At 53.4% G+C, this 17711-nt stretch overlaps 1 protein-coding gene across 7 annotated transcripts in view; it reads left to right on the top strand.

The window, feature by feature from the left end:
• The window catches only part of DOCK3 (dedicator of cytokinesis 3), a 194701-nt gene that overhangs the window by 121795 nt on the left and 55195 nt on the right, over positions 1-17711 (top strand). For all 7 annotated transcript variants that reach the window (XM_080671830.1, XM_080671836.1, XM_080671834.1 and 4 more), the window contains exons 14-21: positions 2678-2803; positions 10123-10247; positions 11645-11807; positions 12533-12639; positions 12956-13127; positions 13473-13570; positions 15838-15921; positions 16921-17021. In XM_080671830.1, the coding sequence (XP_080527956.1) occupies positions 2678-2803; positions 10123-10247; positions 11645-11807; positions 12533-12639; positions 12956-13127; positions 13473-13570; positions 15838-15921; positions 16921-17021 (976 nt within the window). The remainder of the gene's footprint in view (positions 1-2677; positions 2804-10122; positions 10248-11644; positions 11808-12532; positions 12640-12955; positions 13128-13472; positions 13571-15837; positions 15922-16920; positions 17022-17711) is intronic.

The following is a 17711-nucleotide window of genomic DNA, read 5'->3' as shown; positions in this document are numbered from 1 at the left end:
CCCTCCTCCCTCTCCCTCTCGCTCTAAAAATCAATAAAAACATATATTAAAGAAAAAGAAAAGCACTTGTTCTCTGGTGCTGGGGGCACCGCAGACTTCGGGGTGCCTCTGTTAGGATGGCCATTGTGAGAGGAGGGCTCCACACACTTGAGGAAAAGCCAGAGGAAAACTGAGCTGCTGCTTTTTGAATTGTGTGTCTGCCTGGTTCCTGGCAAGGCTTGACTTGGAAGCTGGTTGAGGTTGGGAAATCACCCTTTTCACCCCTTTCCTTAAGTAAGCGAGGACACTGATGCTCAGTGAAGTCACTGCGCGGCCGAACAGGAAGCCCAGGTGTCTAGACTCCAGGCACCGGCCTTTCCACTCCCTTCCCAGCTTCTGCCCTGGGACTTCCACGGCGTGGCCCTGGGGTCTCACGTCAGAGAATCCCACAGGTTGCACAAGGGGAGCAGTTCAGGTCTTTATTAGTCTCTTCATTTAAAGAGACTTCTTGTTTTAATACATTTTCATTGGTTTCAGAGAGGAAGGGAGGGGAAGAGCGAGATAGAAACATCAGTGATGAAAGGGAATCATTGATGGGCTGCCTTCTGCATGTTGGACCGAGCCCGCAACTCAGGCATGTGCCCTTGACTGGAATCGAACCTGGGACCCTTCGGTCTGCAGGCCGACACTCTATCCACTGAGCCAAACCAGGAGGGCTAGAAACATTGATGCGAATCGCTTCTCGGCCTTTTGGCTAAGATCAAATGTAGAAACATTGATGCGAGAGAAACATGGGCATAAGGAGACTTCTTTATAAAAAATTAATTCACTTTGCTGTAGCTGTCATCCATCTTCGTTACATGTCCTTTTTGTTTCAGAAGCCATAGGGTTTTCCCTTGAAGTCAGAGCATATGGAAATGCAGAAGGAATTGCTATGTTGGTTTGCGAGCTGAGAGTTAACGTATCACTTGGCAGGAACTCTCTTAGGTGCCGCTTTAATGTCTGTGGCTCCTCGTGTCCATTGTTGGCCTCTTACGCATGTAGCCACAGACCTCACTTTTAGCAGTTCCAGTAGGCCATCCCTGGGTGCGTGGGTTCCTGTTCACCCAGAGAAAGAGATTTGATAGCTGTGTAAAGACGCTGCAGCTAGATGAGCTGGTCGGGGCGGGGGCGTGGGGGAGGGTTGAGTACCTCCCCGGCTGCTCTCCTCTCCAGAGATCACTGTGGTCTGGCTTCGGGACCCCAGCCTTTCAGTTCATAAACTAATTGTACTTGAGTCTACCAAGTGATTAGGCTGTGAAAGATCACTTAAGGGTGGTCAGAACCCCAAACACTGATTATCGGCCCAGAATGCTAAGTGAATGCCATGGGTCTGCTTTTCGGGCCCCGCGATCTGGTGTCAAGGACACCTGGCCCACCATAGATGTAATCGCAGGTTTCCTGGGGAGCGTGAGCTTATTCACGGAAGCAGTGAGGTCATCTGGAGGTTCTGGCTGGGCTGTAGTATCTCCTCCCCGCCCCGCAGTGAGAGTACACATTCCTAGTGCATGTGGCTCTCCTGTCTGACTTCTTTCTCCACTTCTCCATCCCTCTCCCTCTCCCTCTCCCTCTCCCTCTCCCTCTCCCTCTCCCTCTCCCTCTCCCCCTCTTACTCTGCAGCTTCGCTTGTCACTGTCTCCTCCTAGCCATCACTCTTCTGATTGTTCTAATTATCGTAACATCTCCCCCCAGTTTTAGATGTTCGTTTCCCACTCGACTCCCAAGTTTCTACATCCATGAGGGTGCTTCCTGCTGACTAGCACCTAAATTTACCCTGTCAACAGCTAACCTCATTCAGTCTTGGAGGCACTTCCTAACTCCCATCTAAGCTTGACCTCACAGCCTTCTAGCCGGTGGTTGCGAGGAGCCCCTTGGGGGGCAGGGAAGGGGGCAGTTTCTAGAAGATTCTTACTTTGTGCACAACTCCAGGGGTAAAGTAATGAGCCAGAAGGCAGCGTGCCTGAGGGGACATCGCAGATTCTCCCAGGTTCTGAAGAAAGGCCTTGGGATCATCTGGAGGGTCTGAAACTCACAGAGGCTGAGACATGGCTGACCTAGCTTCACAGCAACACCCCTTCTTTTCCTCGCACTGCGGGGCTTCCCTGCAGGAGCAATGTGGTGTCTGCTCTGCTGCTCACTTTACAAGGCGGTGCCAGGTTACACGGGCATGCTGCTTCCGACGCTTTGGCATACTCCTGCCATAAACCCAGCATCTCTTACTGTGTTCGTTTCCAGCTGGTGGGACACCCTGACCCAAGGCCTTCTCTGGTCACTGTCCTAGGCTGCTATTGTTCCCGTAGGCTTCTCAGGGTCCCTGCCTGTACAGTTCATGTAGTCGACCCTCCCATTCAGTACTCAGTAGGACCCAGCCTGGCCCTGGCTGCATGCTGGGTAACAGAGAGAAAGGGACTCCGTCTCCAGGACCCTGTCTGTGTTTAATAGACGAGTTCTCAGGGTCATTGAGGTCATCCTGACTTAACTTCCTTTAGCTTTCTGGAGTGTTTCTTCAGAATAGTATATATTTTCTGCATCAATATTTTTCTCAAGAAAAATGCTGAACTTTGCACATTTGCCTCTGGAAAACAATTTGGCTCTGTCTTCTAGGACCACAGGACAGGCGAAACGTGGGTCTGAGGGAGAAACTGCTCTTGTTTTGCAGGCCTTATCATTTCTCTTCAGCTTCTTCGTGGAGACATGGAACAGATACGGAGAGAAAACCCCATGATATTTAACAGGGGATTGGCGATTACAAGAAAGTTGGGATTTCCTGATGTCATCATGCCAGGTGGGTAGAACTTCTCGGGCTGGGTGGGAGGGGCTTAGGATGGAGTCCCGTGCGCGTCTGGTCAGCGGTTGCTGAACTCTGCTGTGGAGGAACCCTGAGCCCCTAAAAACCTCTGCGTCCCAGCCAGGGTGCCGACTGCCTGCAGCCAGCGGCCCTCGGGCTCTTGTTGGTATTTGTGCTTTTCCAGAAGCCCCACCTCCTGGTGGCCAACGGGCTGAGTTGTCTGAGTGGCACACTCCTTCGGAGGGAGTGGCTCCCAAGAACTTCCTCTTTAAGGGGAAGAATAACCAGAATGTGTGCCTGTAGTGGTGCTGAGTCCCGCTCCATGTGGGAATAGCAGGTGCATTTTAACGTTGTAGAAAAGTGGTAAGACAAATGGTATCAATTAGGTTTTGTGGATTGGATTGTACGACCTGGCCAGTTCCTCAGGAATATCCCACCCACACCCCCTCATCTAATGCTCAGAGGAGAGCCAAGGCAGAAAGTGGGGGTGCATTGACCTCCGGTGTGGGTCCAGCAGGTCAATCTAGGTTCCTATTTCCTAGTCAGGCAGATGTGAGGTCAGCTGGAGAAGTGGGTCAGCCAGGCCATCGGAGCCAAGGGGCTGCAGGAGTGAGGGAAGGTAGAGGGGGGTCTCAGGGATGGCAGGCGGCCTGATAACCAGAGAAGATGTGACCAAAGCGAGGAAAATCCGAAGAGACAAATTGCTGGTTATCTGGGCAGATGACAGGAGTTATGAATCTGCCCTTTCCACTGAGTTTTAATGATCCGCTACAAGCTTGTTTGCTTTCGTGTAGAAGGCCAGGCCAGGCTAGTCTGAGCTGACGGTGAGCACTGTAAACATCCCGTCTGGAATTCTTCGTGCTGACCCGAATTCGGCCGTTGTAAATGTTTGCCAGCACATCCCCACGGGGAGTGTGGCCTGAGCGCAGAGAAGGCCCATGTGACGGACCCCAGCCGCCTCCCGCCTCCCCCACTAGGCCCAGACGTGTTTTCTGCTCCTTTGATGCCGCTGCACAGACCCTGTGCGTGCCGAGCAAGCTGCTGGGAGAGCGTCATCTCTGCCCGTGCACACGAGGAGGGGCCTCGGGTGGGAAGCCTGGGCCGCTCGGCCAGGTCCACCTCTGCTGGCATTTTTAAATGCCCAGGAGGCCTCATGCTCAGGAAAGGCTCAGCTGTGGCTGCTGTGATGGGAGGCCTTGGCGGGATGTTTCCCCTCCCGTGTCCTGGACCATTTCTCAGCCCTCCTTGGCCCTGGTCCTGGGGAGAAGAGCCCAGGTGCAGTCCCTGGCTTCTTGGCAACGTGTCATGGAAGAAAGAGCTGGTGATCGTTTTAAATTAGATACCCAGGCTTAGGAGGTGGAGTCGTATATGCTAAGAGATGTGCTTCAAGTCCTTCCTTCCTTTTATGTCTAAGATTTGGACATTGCCTTCCTGTTAGTCTTCACACTTTAAAACCAAGTGAGCAGACCCTAGAAAGGAACAAGCTTCAGTGAAATGTTGTTAAGCAGACTTTGCTTTCAAAAGTGGCATTGTCCAAACCTCACTGTGGAAAGAGGTCTTTTTGGGGAGCGCTCTGCCTCTCTGCATCATGGCACACAGGTGTATAAAGGACTGCTGGGTGTCTGGAGTCTAGACATCGCCATGGAGATCAGCCGTCGCAGGCATCGCTGAGACAAGCTGAGGTTAAGGAGCTTGCCCGCCCCCGAGCAGCTGAGCGCCCCTCGTGTGACTTGCCCCACGAGCCGAGGCCCTGGCAGTCCTGAGGTCCAGGCTGGGCTGTGGGTAGCCTGCTGGGAGCCGAGGCTGAAAGGAAGCGGGGATCACAGGCAGAAAGCCGTCCTTTGTGCATAAGCTCCTCCTCCTCTACCCTCCCCCACCCCCAGGGGAGAGGTTTTGAACAGATGGCCACTCCCAGGGTTGTGAGCTAACAACCCCCAGCCCCTTAAAGCACCCCGAGATACCAGAATGGGCTTGCGTCCTTGGGCAGGTGACAGGCTGGCCTGCAGGCCCCGCCGCAGCAGCAGAAGAGGCGCTGGAGTGTTGCACGTGGCAGGCAGCCTGTCTTGGGAAACCCTGACTGTGCTCACAAGCCCCTCGGTGAGACCTCCAAGCCCTGGCTGCAGGTCCCCGCAGCGGGTCTGTCCTTTCCCTGTGGAATGGATAGTGCACCGGGGCTGCAGCAGTCTCTCAGCCCTCACAGTGACCAAGTCACACGAAGTTGCAGCTTCTTCTTGCCACATGGATCTGTGGGAAATGAACAAAGAAATAAATTGTCAGTAACTGTGAACATTTCAACACTACGGCTGTGAAATGAGAGTAAATGTAAAAAATCAGAATTCCTCATAACCGGTGACCCTTATTTTAAAATGCCCAGCAATGGGCAGGCACTCATTTGGAGAGCTCTTTCTGAGGGTGGCCAGGTGCATCCTGGTCAGAGCACATTGACAACTCACAGCTCTGAGTCACAGAACAGTGACTGCAGTGGGAGTCCGACAGGCTCTAGCCCAGGGGTCCTCAAACTTTTTAAACAGGGGGCCAGTTCCCTGTCCCTCAGACCGTGGGAGGGCCGGACTATAGTTTAAAAAAAAACGATGAACAAATTCCTATGCGCCCTGCGGGCCCGGGACGCGTCGGCTGCTAAGCAGGACAGGCAGCGGCCCCCGGCGGGCCGGGTCAATGTCCTCGGCGGCCGCATGTGGCCCGCGGGCCTTAGTTTGAGGACGCCTGCTCTAGCCACACGAGCTCCTGCATACCGTTTCAGAAAAGGTCTTTCTGATGGTCTCCCATCTTTTCACGGGTGTGTACATGCACACCACGTGACTGCTGTGAACAGGAGATGCCCTACTGTGTGCCATAGCCGAGGCCCTGACTTCTAGATTATAGAACAGATAGATATGGGGATTTAAGCCAGATTTTGGAGCTGGGCACTTAGAGCCTTTAGTTTGTGTGTCCCGTTTCTGTGGTAATTCCTCCTCTCCACACTCACTTTATTCAGTACAAAAGCGAGTGAGTCTGTGGCACACGTTTGCTCTTCTCCTAGATCTTTTTCAAGAAGATGGGCACAGGACAGGGGTTCCAGGTGAACAGGCGGAAGTTAGCACGGTTCCCAGTGACTCACTTGTCAGATTAGCCCTCAAAAAAACGTAAAGAAAGCGGTCGGCCAGAAGACGGTCAGCAGAAAGGGATGCTTTGGCACCGCCTGCTCGAGAAGAGGCTGTGCCTTCTCCAGACCGAGCGGGAGCCCGGCCAGCCGGCACCTCTCCTCCAGCCTCTTGCTCCTTAGCTTTCCTGCAGGCTGCTCCACCTCCTGCCGGCTCGGTGCGGATGACAGCGTTTTCACTTGTTTTTGTAACCTTGGATTTTTAAGGTTATTTCCTGTGAGCGCTATGGCCTGTGCTTTTTATTGAACAGTTTTCTGTCTTGTCAGAAGAAGTCTGCCCTTTGATTTAGTGCAGGGGTCCTCAGACTTTTTAAACAGGGGGCCAGTTCACTGTCCCCCAGACCGTTGGAGGGCCGGACTATAGTTTAAAAAAAAAAAAACTATGAACAAATTCCTATGCGCACTGCGGGGCCCGGGATGAGTCGGCTGCTAAGCAGGACAGGCAGCGGCACCTGGCGGGCCGGATCAATGTCCTCGGCGGGCCGCATGTGGCCCGCGGGCCATAGTTTGAGGACCCCTGAAGTGTGTCCTAACTGAGGGCTACATTTTCCCTAAAGCAGTTCTCTCACTTGAGTGTGTATCAGAACCACCTGCAGGGCTGGGAAAACAGATTGCTGGGCCCACCCCAAGGGGTTCTGATACGGAGGATTCGGGGTGGGGCTCGGCAGTTTGCATTTCTCACAAGCACTCAGGTGATGGCGATGCTGCTTGAGGGATGCTGTGCCCTCCCGAGTCAGACCTGGCCCAAGTACTGCTGCTCTCTGGGTTGGTCTGAACTTGCCCCTTACAAGGCAGCGGTGCGGGCATGCTGCCCCTCTCGGGGGCCTGATTCTTCCCTGGTGCTCACAGGCACTGTCCTTTGCTTTGACCCCTGGTAAAAGCGCATGCTTCATCGCCGACCTGCAAGTGATGTTTTACTCTCTTTTCCTGTTTGTCTTACTTGTTCTTGTTTCTCTCTGTGCTGCCCCCTCACTCTCGCCCCTTTCTTTCTGGTGCAGAGATGAAGATAGTTGGGTGTAAGTTCCTGCTTTTGTGTGTCCTGTCTGCTTCTTGCCTGCTTTGTTCCCATCTTCATTTGTTCCATGGAATGTTGCAATACTGGGTGGGGTGTCATGTACATTATTAATCCTTCATCAGCCTCGCCCTTGGGGGTCACTGACCAGAGGTAAGAAGAGAAGCCACCAGCCCAGGCTGGAAGACGGCGTGTAACTTTGGGTGATCACTAAGGTCTGGGGGAGCGGAGGAGACCTGGGGATGTTTAGAAACCCTTCCCGAGCCCTAGGTGTACAGCTCAGAGAAGGGTTTTTATTTATTAAATATACTTTATTGACATTTTTACAGAGAGGAAGGGAGAGAGATAGAGAGCTAGAAACATTGATGAGAGAGAAACATCGATCAGCCGCCTCCTGCACACCTCCTACTGGGGACGTGCCCGCAACCAAGGTACATGCCCTTGACCGGAATCGAACCTGGGACCTTTCAGTCCGCAGGCTGACGCTCTATCCACTGAGCCAAACCGGTTTTGGCCAGAGAAGGGTTTTTATGAACAGGTCAGCCACGCCCATGGAAAAGGAAGTGCGTAGGCTTAGTCGAAGCCACAAAGAACCAGAAGGGCAGAAAGCGTCTCTTTGCAGCTCTGCCGGGCCACCTCGCACCAGGCCCACACGGGCTTTGGAAGAATGCTCTCCTCACGGGAGGGGTGCAAGTCCCACGTGTGGTGCAGAGGCCCCGGGCCGCGTGAATGTCAGATGAGGCCTTGGCGATCTGCTTAAGGGATGGTTTAGGAATGGTCACATCTGGCCCACAACAGGTTGAAAGGTCATCACACCGTCAGCCTAAGAAAGGAATTATCCTATATAGTGAGGTCATTGTGCCCATCCCTGTCCCCCTGTCATAGCAGGGAACATCACTGATTTCATAACAATATAACCAGGAGACCTGTGACACAGAAGCCAGGGTTAGAAAAACAAAGAACCTGCCGGGCCGGCGTAGCTCAGTGGTTGAGTGTCGACCTACAAGCCAGGAGGTCACGGTTCGATTCACGGTCAGGGCACATGCCCGGGTTGCGGGATCGATCCCTGTTCCTGCCAGAGGCAGCGGATCAATGATTCTCTCTCATCATTGACGTTTCTCTCTCTCCCTCTCCCTTCCTCTCTCAAATCAATAAAAATATATGTTTAAAAAATAATAAAAGTCACGTGGATTACCTTGAAAGTAATTTCCAGAGAGTTCTGGTTAAAACCAGGATAATATTTAAGCAAAGCACCTATTCTCTAGGTTAGACATTAAAATTCTCTAGACTATTCACTTTTTTTTGCCAAATCAGCCTAGAGATTGAGTAATTATTTAAACTCCATAGAAAAACTAATGTGTAACTAAAAGGTTTCTTACCACAAGGAGGCTCTGGCATGTCTGTTTCAATTGTTAAAAATTAAAGGTATAACCGACTTTGATTTATCCCATTATAATAGCAATAACCCACAGTAACGTTCCCAGTTAATTTTGAATCTTACTTTCAGGACTGATTTTATTCAGCTTCTGTCCTGACAGTAGCAAGTTGATACATTGGAGTTCCCCTTCTCCCGCTTGTCCTGGTCACCGAGGCCCGAGTGCTCTGTGAGTGACGTGGCAGGGCTCAGTGGAGGCTCCACTCGGCGCCCGAGGAACGCCTGTGCGGTGGCAAGGACAGGCCTCCCGGCGGCCCGCCTCCCCGCATGCATTTGCGTGAGGTTTTCAGAACACTTCCTCTGCGTGGTAGCCTCAGGGGCTCCTTGAGGAACAAGATGGCTTTCTCCGAGCTGTTTATGAATTCCTTTATATGGGATGCTCTTCCCTACTTGAGCCAGAGTCTTTTGAGAGCTTCATTATGCGACCAAATCACCATGATTGCACTCCCGGGGTAGGAAGGCAACCGGAAGAATGGGAGGTCTGATCATGAAGGCTGCAGAAGCCCCAGGGTGTGCCAGGCCTGGTCTGTCGCTGTGTCAGCGTACGAGATCCGCAGACACGCCCGCAGTTAGAAAGGGGCCCTCGCCATGTCTGACGCAGCCAGAAAGCTCACTCGCTGACCACGAACAAAACCCGTTTCATTGTGGTTCCAAGGCATGAGCCGGCCGATGTGCCAGTGTTCCTAAGGAACGGCTGGAAAGCCTGCTGGCTCTGGGGGCCTGCCTTACAAGGTAGCTCTTCTCTTCTCTCAGCCGATGTCTGGAGGTGCGGTACATCTTCCCTCCGGCCTTCCCGGCTTTCCATGCTGCTTTCTTCCTTGGAAGACCCCCTCCCCCCCATGCCTTTACCATGTTTTTGTTGATTTTCAGTCAGAAGCCCTTCTTAGAAAGTGTGACTAAAACTCACCGTGTGCGTCTGGGGAACCTTAGAGCAGTGCATAGGGTCTTCTCATACAGCAACAGGCAGCCCCAGCCCAGAGAGGCAGGCGTGACGTCGGTCATCTCGGGCAGCAGTTCCGGCTTCTGCCTGTCTCGAGCAGCAGATTCGGGCACCATAGCTGGAGCCAGGGCCCAGGGAGCAGCCAGAACACAGCAGATGGTCCCCGGGGCCCCAGCACCTGTGCCTCTGGAGGAGCGCCACCGTCTCCCAGGCACTTGTGACACAGAGGAAGGGCCGCCACGTAGTCGGATGACCGGCCCGGCACTGAGCAGGCAGCGGGCCTGGGAGCTGGGCCTCCAGGACGAGGGAGCAGGTGACTCCAGTCACACTCGGCAGCGTTGAGGGTTGCAGAAAGAAAACCTAGAGAATCAATAACTTCCCTTAGGGGAGGACGAGGGACTAGTTAAGACATAGACAAGACCTGATTAAAGTGGGTTCTAGAGTCTCTGTGGAGGCTGAGATAGCAGCTGCTCTCCTGGAGGGGGAGAGCCTGAGCAGCCACCTGCCATCTGAGAAGGTGCTCTGGCCGCCCTTACCGCTGCGCACAAGCTGTGCTCAGCCCTGTGGGGCCCCCGCAGGCTCTGAGCCCGTGGCTGAGCACCCGCGTGCCACTCCCCTGGTACTGTAGGGTCCATCGTTATTAACCAAGCTTGGAATGCCCTGAGCACTCACCCGAACCCCGGAGGCGCCATCGCTAGCCTGGTCCTCCATGCACAGGGGACAGTGTGGCTTCTGGGGTCACAGAGACATGGCATTTCTTCCCCCACAGGCGACATCCGCAATGACCTGTACCTAACCCTGGAGAAGGGGGATTTCGAGAGAGGGGGGAAGAGTGTGCAAAAGAACATTGAAGTGACCATGTACGTGCTTTATGCAGATGGAGAAATCTTGAAGGTAAGGCCTGCCAGCCAGTTTGGAATGGAGGCTGACCCTGAAATAGCCCCCCTGTTCTGTGGACGTTGTCCAGGACCCTCCTCGGGCAGGACTGAGCTCGGGTCGCCCGTGTGCGTTCTGCTCTGCCTCTTCCTTCGCCAGGGAGCCCTAGGCGCGCCCTGCTGACGACTCCCAGTCTCAGCCTCTAGCATTCCTCCTGGGGTGTGCTCCGGCTTAGACCTGCTCCCTCTAGTCTGTCCCACCTGTTGCCTCTGCCATCCCACCGCGCATGGAGCTGCCTACTTCCCGTAACTTCCTGGATCCCGCCCTTCATCCTTGAGCTGCTACAGGAAGTTCCATTTGCTCTGGTCCAGGGCGAGACTTAGGTCCGCGCCGGCTGGTGCCAAGTTCTGGGACACGGAACAGCAGGCTCAAGCCCTTCAATTACTGGCGGCCAGTGCACCGCGGGGATCCTGTCACTCAAAAGTGAAGGCCTGGCGCTCTTTCCTGTTGTCGGTGTCCGTTTTCCCCTCAGTCATGTCGGGGTGCGGTTCCTCACGATTCACAGCGCCTCGTTTGCAGAGCACTTGACGGACTACAAGTCAGTCTTTCAGACCTCACTCTCGTGTGTTGACAGCAGCCCTGTGAGGTGGGCAGAACAAGAACAGGCATCGACATGTTACAGAAGAAAAGGGTGAAATTAGCCCAAATCGCCTCCCACCGCAAGGAAGAAATAAAGGAGAATGTAGAAATAGTGGTCAGCACAGTATCTGTCACGTTCAAAGCCCACCTCCGGGACTCAGGCACGTCCGTTGTTTGCATGGGAGTCCTACCGAGGTCAGGAGGGCTGTCCGTGCAGGTTCCCAGACATCGCCCCGGAGATGCGCCGGGGCTGACCGGCCTCCCAGGAGGCAGCCCCGGTGCATCTTCGGGGCAATGTTTGGGAAACCGGGTCCAGTTAAACTTGGCCTTCCTTGTTGGAGCCAAGGACAGCCCGCTGGGGGCAACCTACGGTGCCAGCACAGCGCGGGCAAGGGCGGTTAGGAAACCAGCTCCCTCCACGTTAGCATTTCATTCTTCCTGACCTGGCCGTGTGCCACGCACAGTTTAATTCTCCCACGGAGTCCACAGTTTCCTTTCTCAGTAAGGATGCGGGACGCACCTCCGGGAATCAGGTACCAACTCGGCGCTCCCGTTTATTGCGGTGCGTGTGACCTCTGCCCCCGGAAAGCGAGCACGGTGCGAGTCCTTGTACCGTCCACACAGTTGTTTCCGAAGGCGTTGAATTTGGCCGAGGCAGTTCCTGGTCTTACACATTCCGCCTGGCCGGGAAATAGACCTGCACGAGACAGGGTCCTCGAGGCAGAGACATCGAGGGCCCTCCAGGAAATGACACCTTGTTTGCGTCTCCCTTCCAGGATTGCATCAGCTTGGGTTCAGGAGAGCCAAACAGAAGCTCCTACCACTCGTTCGTCCTCTACCACAGTAACAGTCCTCGCTGGGGAGAGATCGTCAAGCTGCCCATCCCCATCGACCGCTTCCGCGGCTCCCACCTGCGCTTCGAGTTCAGGCATTGTTCCAGTGAGTGGGCCATCCCCACATTCCTTAGGGAATATGAATATAACTCTTTCCACCCTGGAACAGAATTGAGAGGGTCCTAATTATTGGGGCAAGAAAACGAGGAGTTGTGAAGAAATGGCCATTTCAGAGATGGGATGTCATCAGAGACTGTTCTCTGGACAGTGATTTAAAACCAGGGGGTTGGCCCTAGGTGGTGTGGCTCACTGGATAGAGCGTCAGCCTGTGGACTGAAGGGTCCCAGGTTCGATCCCGGGTCAGGGCACATGCCCGGGTTGCAGGCTCAATTCCCAGTAGGGGGCGTGCAGGAGACAGCCGATCAATGATTCTCTCTCATCATTGATGTTTCTATCTCTCGGTCCCTCTCCCTTCCTCTCTGAAATCAATAAAACAACAGCAGAACACCAGGAGGTTGGGTATTTGCTCCTAGTGTCTGACCTGGACACTGGGTCACTGCTAGTGCCATTCCCTTTGGGTGTTTCCTGTGTGTGTATTAAACTGCTTCTTGGAAAGCCTCTAGCTAATCAAGATCCGCAGTTTTGTCTCTGTTTGGGTCTAGATAGTGTGGGCCCTGGGATATCAGTGGACACACCGCTCCTGCAGTCAGGTCGATGTAAATGAAAGTAAGGGACTAAGAAGTAAAGAGCGTAGGTGATAAGCACAGGGGGTGTTGGAAATGTAAAAGCAACGTGCGGGCTAAAACAGCTAACACTTGGCTCTGATTACAGCCAAGGACAAAGGGGAAAAGAAACTCTTCGGCTTTGCATTCTCGCCCCTGATGCGGGATGACGGGACCACTCTCTCCGATGACATCCATGAGCTCTACGTGTACAAGGTGTGGCTCTGTGGCTGAGCGCCAGCCTAGGAACCAGGAGGTCACGGTTCGAGTCCCAGTCAGGGCACATGCCTGGGTTGTGGGCTCGATCTTAGTGGGGGGCGTGCAGAAAGCAGCCGATCAGTGTTTCTCATCATTGATGTTTCTCTCTCTCTCCTTCTCTGAAATCAGTAAAAATATGTGTTTTTAAAAGGCATGTCAGCCATGCTGGGGAGTTTCTGGACAGAGCACAAACATCAACCAGAAACCCCCTGGGGCCTGACGTGTACACGTGGCGTGGTTCAGGAAGTACTCTGTTCTCTGCTTCTGCCCGCAGTGTGACGAGAACAGCACGTTTAACAACCACGCCTTGTACCTGGGCCTGCCCTGCTGCAAAGAGGACTACAACGGCTGCCCTAACATCCCCTCCAGCCTCATCTTCCAGCGCAGTACCAAAGAGTCCTTCTTCATCTCCACGCAGCTCTCCTCCACCAAGCTCACCCAGAACGGTAGGTGCTGGCGCCGCAGGGGGCCCTCCCCAGCCTCCGTTGCTGATACGTGTTAAGGGAGACGGGAATTACGGCTGTCCTGCCACAGTGGGGGGGTCCTTTTCATCGAAGCTGAAGGAATCACTGGCAGTAGCAGCCTTTGGGGTTTTTCCCTGGATTTTGGCAGCTCCAGAGTGCACACCCAGAGTTCACGATGTGTCTTTGGCCTTGATGTCAGCACTGAAGAGGCTGTGGCCCTGCTCACAGCTATTTCTGTTCCCTAGACGCCCCGTCCGTGTCTGGGAGAGTGGGCGCTGCTTGTCCTTGGCTTAGCCAGGGCTCACCGCCTGCGGGCTTGCTTTCTAGTGGACCTCCTTGCTCTGCTGAAGTGGAAGGCCTTTCCAGACAGGATCATGGACATCCTAGGGCGGCTGCGGCACGTCAGCGGAGAGGAGATCGTTAAGGTATGGCTTCCCCTCGGAAACGGTGCAGCGCTCTGTGCCGCCTGCATTCCTTTAGGCCTCCTTACCTTCCTGGGGTCTCTCTCATTTCCTCACTTTGTAACCTCTCACCACACACCCAGCCTGAGGGCTTTCCGGCTCGACTCTCCTGATCGCCTAGACCAGTGGTCGGCAAACTCATCAGTCAACAGAGCCAAATATCAACAGGACAATGACTGAAATTTCTTTTGAGAGCCAAAAATCGACTTCTGAGTATGGGCCACGAAGTTTCAATCGCACTCTACGTGCGCACCCGCACGTGGTATTTTGTGGAAGAGCCACACTCAAGGGGCCAAAGAGCCGCATGTGGCTCGCGAGCCGCAGTTTGCCGACCACTGGTCTAGAAGAACTAAATCTGCCCCGTGAACCTGCAGCTCTGCTTCTGCCGTCTCTCACTTAGCGTCCATGGCAGGGCAACTTCCTCAGGCTCTGCCTCCACCGCTCTCCCCAGTTCCTTTGTGGCAGTCCCACCTGATGGCCAAGCACGCAGCAGCGGGACCGCCGTCCCCAGCCGTCTGCAGGCGCCTCCGCGCTGGGCCGAGTGTTGGCCCCCTGGTTCTAGCTCAGGAAACCCCCAGGCACTTCCTGCTGGCGAAATCCCCACAGGGGGGGTCTCCACAATGGACTGAACTCCACTGAGGAAGTGGGGGCGCTTTGGGTGATGAGCAGGAGCAACAGAACGTAGGACAGAGAGGGAACCTCAGGAGGCTGCCCGTCCACCACGAGCATCTTGGCTCTGTTGTCACCAGTCTCAGATCAGCGACGTGCTGTCTCTGCTCCCCTTTCCCAGCTCCGCTGACTCCATAATACACAGCCCGCACCTGCAAACCAGGAACAGTGTGCACCTCTGCGCACTTCTGCGAAGTCGAGTGTGAGCTCTGTTTTAATTATGTGATCAGGGTATCGTACATTTTAGAAAGATCTCTTAACAAATAAGCTCATCCTGGTTTTTGAAACTTAAGATAAATTCATACCCGGGGCCTTTTTTCCTTCTGAACATATTCACAGTATCGTCTAGTGAACAGACAGGCAGTAGGGGAGTCCGTGATCTTTTAAGCAGGTTGTGTTCCTCACAGGAGAACGTTCTGCCAGCAGGTGTGGTTTCAGCACCAATCCTTTGTCTCGGGCCAGCCAGAAAAGAGTGTGGGAGAACACACTGGCATTTTACTTTCTACTGGAAGTTTCACACCTACACAGAAGTAGACAGAATATTATAAAGAGCCCTACGTGTACCCAGCACCCCGCACCAACACTGGCCAACCCGTGGCCAATCCTGCCCATCCAGTCCCTAGCCACACCTCCCACCTGATATCCTTTTGAAGTAAATTGTAAGCACGGGATTAGTTCTGACCAACAGAACGTTGGCTTTGATTTTGAAGACTGCTGGCATCCCAAAGTGTGTATTCTCTCCCTTGGGGCCTGCATCTCGGGCAGAAAGGTGCCTGCCCTAAAAACAAGCAGCAGCAAGAGGCAGTGCTTCGGGTCCTCTACCCTCAGTGCCGTCCTCACAGGCTGCATTCTCCCTCTCTGGGCCACTAACTTCTACATCAGAACATGGTTTCTGTGGGTAAGGCCTCCCTTGCCACATCCTCACCCAAGTGTCCTGTGTGGAGTTAGGCCAGTGAGAGCGAGGGACGGCTGAACTTTTGAGGTCCCAGGAAAGTGAGCTCTTTTTCTCAAAATGAGTTTGGCATTAGAATCACATAGCTTGTCTTGGTTTTAGGATTGCTATCCTTGCCCTGGCCGGTTTGGCTCAGTGGATAGAGCGTCGGCCTGTGGACTGAAGGGTCCCAGGTTCGATTCCGGTCAGGGGCATGTGCCTTGGTTGTGGGCATATCCCCAGTAGGAGGTGTGCAGGAGGCAGCTGATCGATGTTTCTCTCTCATTGATGTTTCTAACTCTATCCCTCTCCCTTCCTCTCTGTAAAATATCAATAAAACATTTTTTTTTTTTTAAAGATTACTATCCTCTATGGATGCCCTGGGTTTTTAGGTACTTGCTCTTTCCTTACAAGTTTAGCACTTTCCCAACAGGAAGCGCCTCTCTCTTCCTCTGGGCTGTCGGCAAATACCCCACGTCCGCCTCGTTAACCCGTTAGCTTATTTGTAAGTGGTGGTTTGAGATCTTAGGTCTTTGACTTTGTTTATGGGGAGGTAAGTGCACTGGTGCCTGGGAGTTGGACCTGTGAACAGGGTCCCGGGAGCCGAGCCCTGACGTCTGTGCTCTTGCAGTTTCTGCAGGACATCTTAGACACGCTCTTCGTGATTTTGGATGACAACACGGAGAAGTACGGCCTGTTGGTGTTCCAGTCTTTGGTAAGTCTTGTCCTTCGTGGCTCTTCCTTCTTACCGCCGCGTCCCTTTGAAAGGAGGGAAGTAGTTATTAGAGTGAGTCTGCACCGGGTCCGGATGCTTCCAGTGGAAAAGGGACGGAGGAGTACCCTCCAAGACCAACACCGACCAGGCAGACACCTACAGATCAAATGGGCAGAATGCAGCGTGGCCAGGTTCAGGCCTCAGCCTTGTGGCTCTGACACTCGGTCTCATCACAGCTGCAGCGTTGCCTGGCCCTGAAATAGTGGCCTGCACCACCCAAGGGCCCCGAGCCAACTACGGGGAAGCAGGTGGTCCATTTCTCCACGTGCGGATGTGGCTGTGAGCACCAGGAGGAGCAGAGACTCACTCGTGCTGGTCTCAGCATCACACTTCCTCCCTCTAGGAAGTCATTTGGGCGGCTGCTTAGTGAGAGTGGACAGGGGTTAGGATGTTTAGTGCACTTTGCTTAACATCTCCAGCCCCACAGGACGCTGGACGCTCCAAGTCCACCCGATAGATGAGGGCAGAGGCAAGAATGGCACTTGCACAGTTGCCCCTCCGGCTTTTCTTTTTCCTCGCTGCCCTGGCCGGCCGGCCCCACTTCTGAAGGGCGCAGCCTTTCATAGGCTGATTTGGCTCCAAGCACAATCCTTTCTCCCCTCTTTCTTCCAAGTGTTTTGCGATGTGTTAGTGTTTATGCCACCTGCACAGGTATTGCTTTGACTTCCCTGGTTCATGTTGTACACCCGGCATTGTTAGGAAGAGGCTCGGTGTAACACAGGCACGGACAGTGGAGCCAGGTCCGGACTGGGAGTCCAGGAGAGGTGAGAACAGGGCAGACAGACAGCAGTTCAGACTCGGGATGGAAGCCACACGTTCACCACCCATGGGGAGCACCAGATAAGACACTGACAGTTTGCCATTCCTTGAAGAAGCAAGAGTTCTGGTTAGTGCGGGGGATAGGTATGAGGCCTCCGGTGAACCTGGTATCTCCGCCAGGTGTTCATCATCAACCTGCTCAGAGACATCAAGTATTTCCACTTCCGGCCTGTAATGGACACGTACATCCAGAAGCACTTCGCTGGAGCCTTGGCATACAAGTAAGTTCCGTCTGGCATCGTTATTGGGGCTTGTGTTTGAATAGAAAGAGGCTCAGGAAAAGGTCGCCTGACCTTTTAGCCGTCATTGAAGAACCACGTGCTGTTTTCCATGGTGGCTGCACCATTTCACACTCCCGCCAGCGGTGCACAAGGGTTCCAGTATCTCCACATCCTTGTCACACTTGCTGTTTTCTGTCTGTTTGGTTTTCTTTTTTTGGGGTGGGGGGAGGGGGGGTTATAGGAGCCTTTCTAAAGGTTGTGAGGTGGAATCGCACTGTGGTTTTTTTCACAATTAGTGATGTGAGCATCTCTTCACATGCTTATTGACCATTTGGAGAAAAGGCTTTCAAGTCCTTTTCCCGTTTTTGAATCAGGTGGTTTGGTTTTTGTTGTTGAGCTGTGGGAGTTCTTTATATATTGTGGATACTAACCCCTGTTGGGTATGGAATTTGCAGAGATTTCTCCCATTGCCTTTCACTCTGTTGCTTGTGTTCATTGATGCACAGACATTTTCAATTTTGTTGTAAACCAGTTTATCTGTTTTTTATTTTGTTTCCTGTGCTTTTGATGTTAGACCCAAGAAATGATTACTAAGTCTAATGTAATTAAGCTTTACCCCTATGTTTTTGTCTAGGAGTTTAAAGTTTTAGCTCTTACATGTAGGTCTTTGATCCATTTTGAGTTAATTTT

Source organism: Plecotus auritus (genome assembly GCF_963455305.1).
Source record: "Plecotus auritus genome assembly, chromosome: 6".
Lineage (NCBI taxonomy): Eukaryota > Metazoa > Chordata > Mammalia > Chiroptera > Vespertilionidae > Plecotus > Plecotus auritus.
The sequence above is the reverse complement of the archived record's forward strand: the minus strand, read 5'-3'. Positions and strand labels throughout refer to the sequence as shown.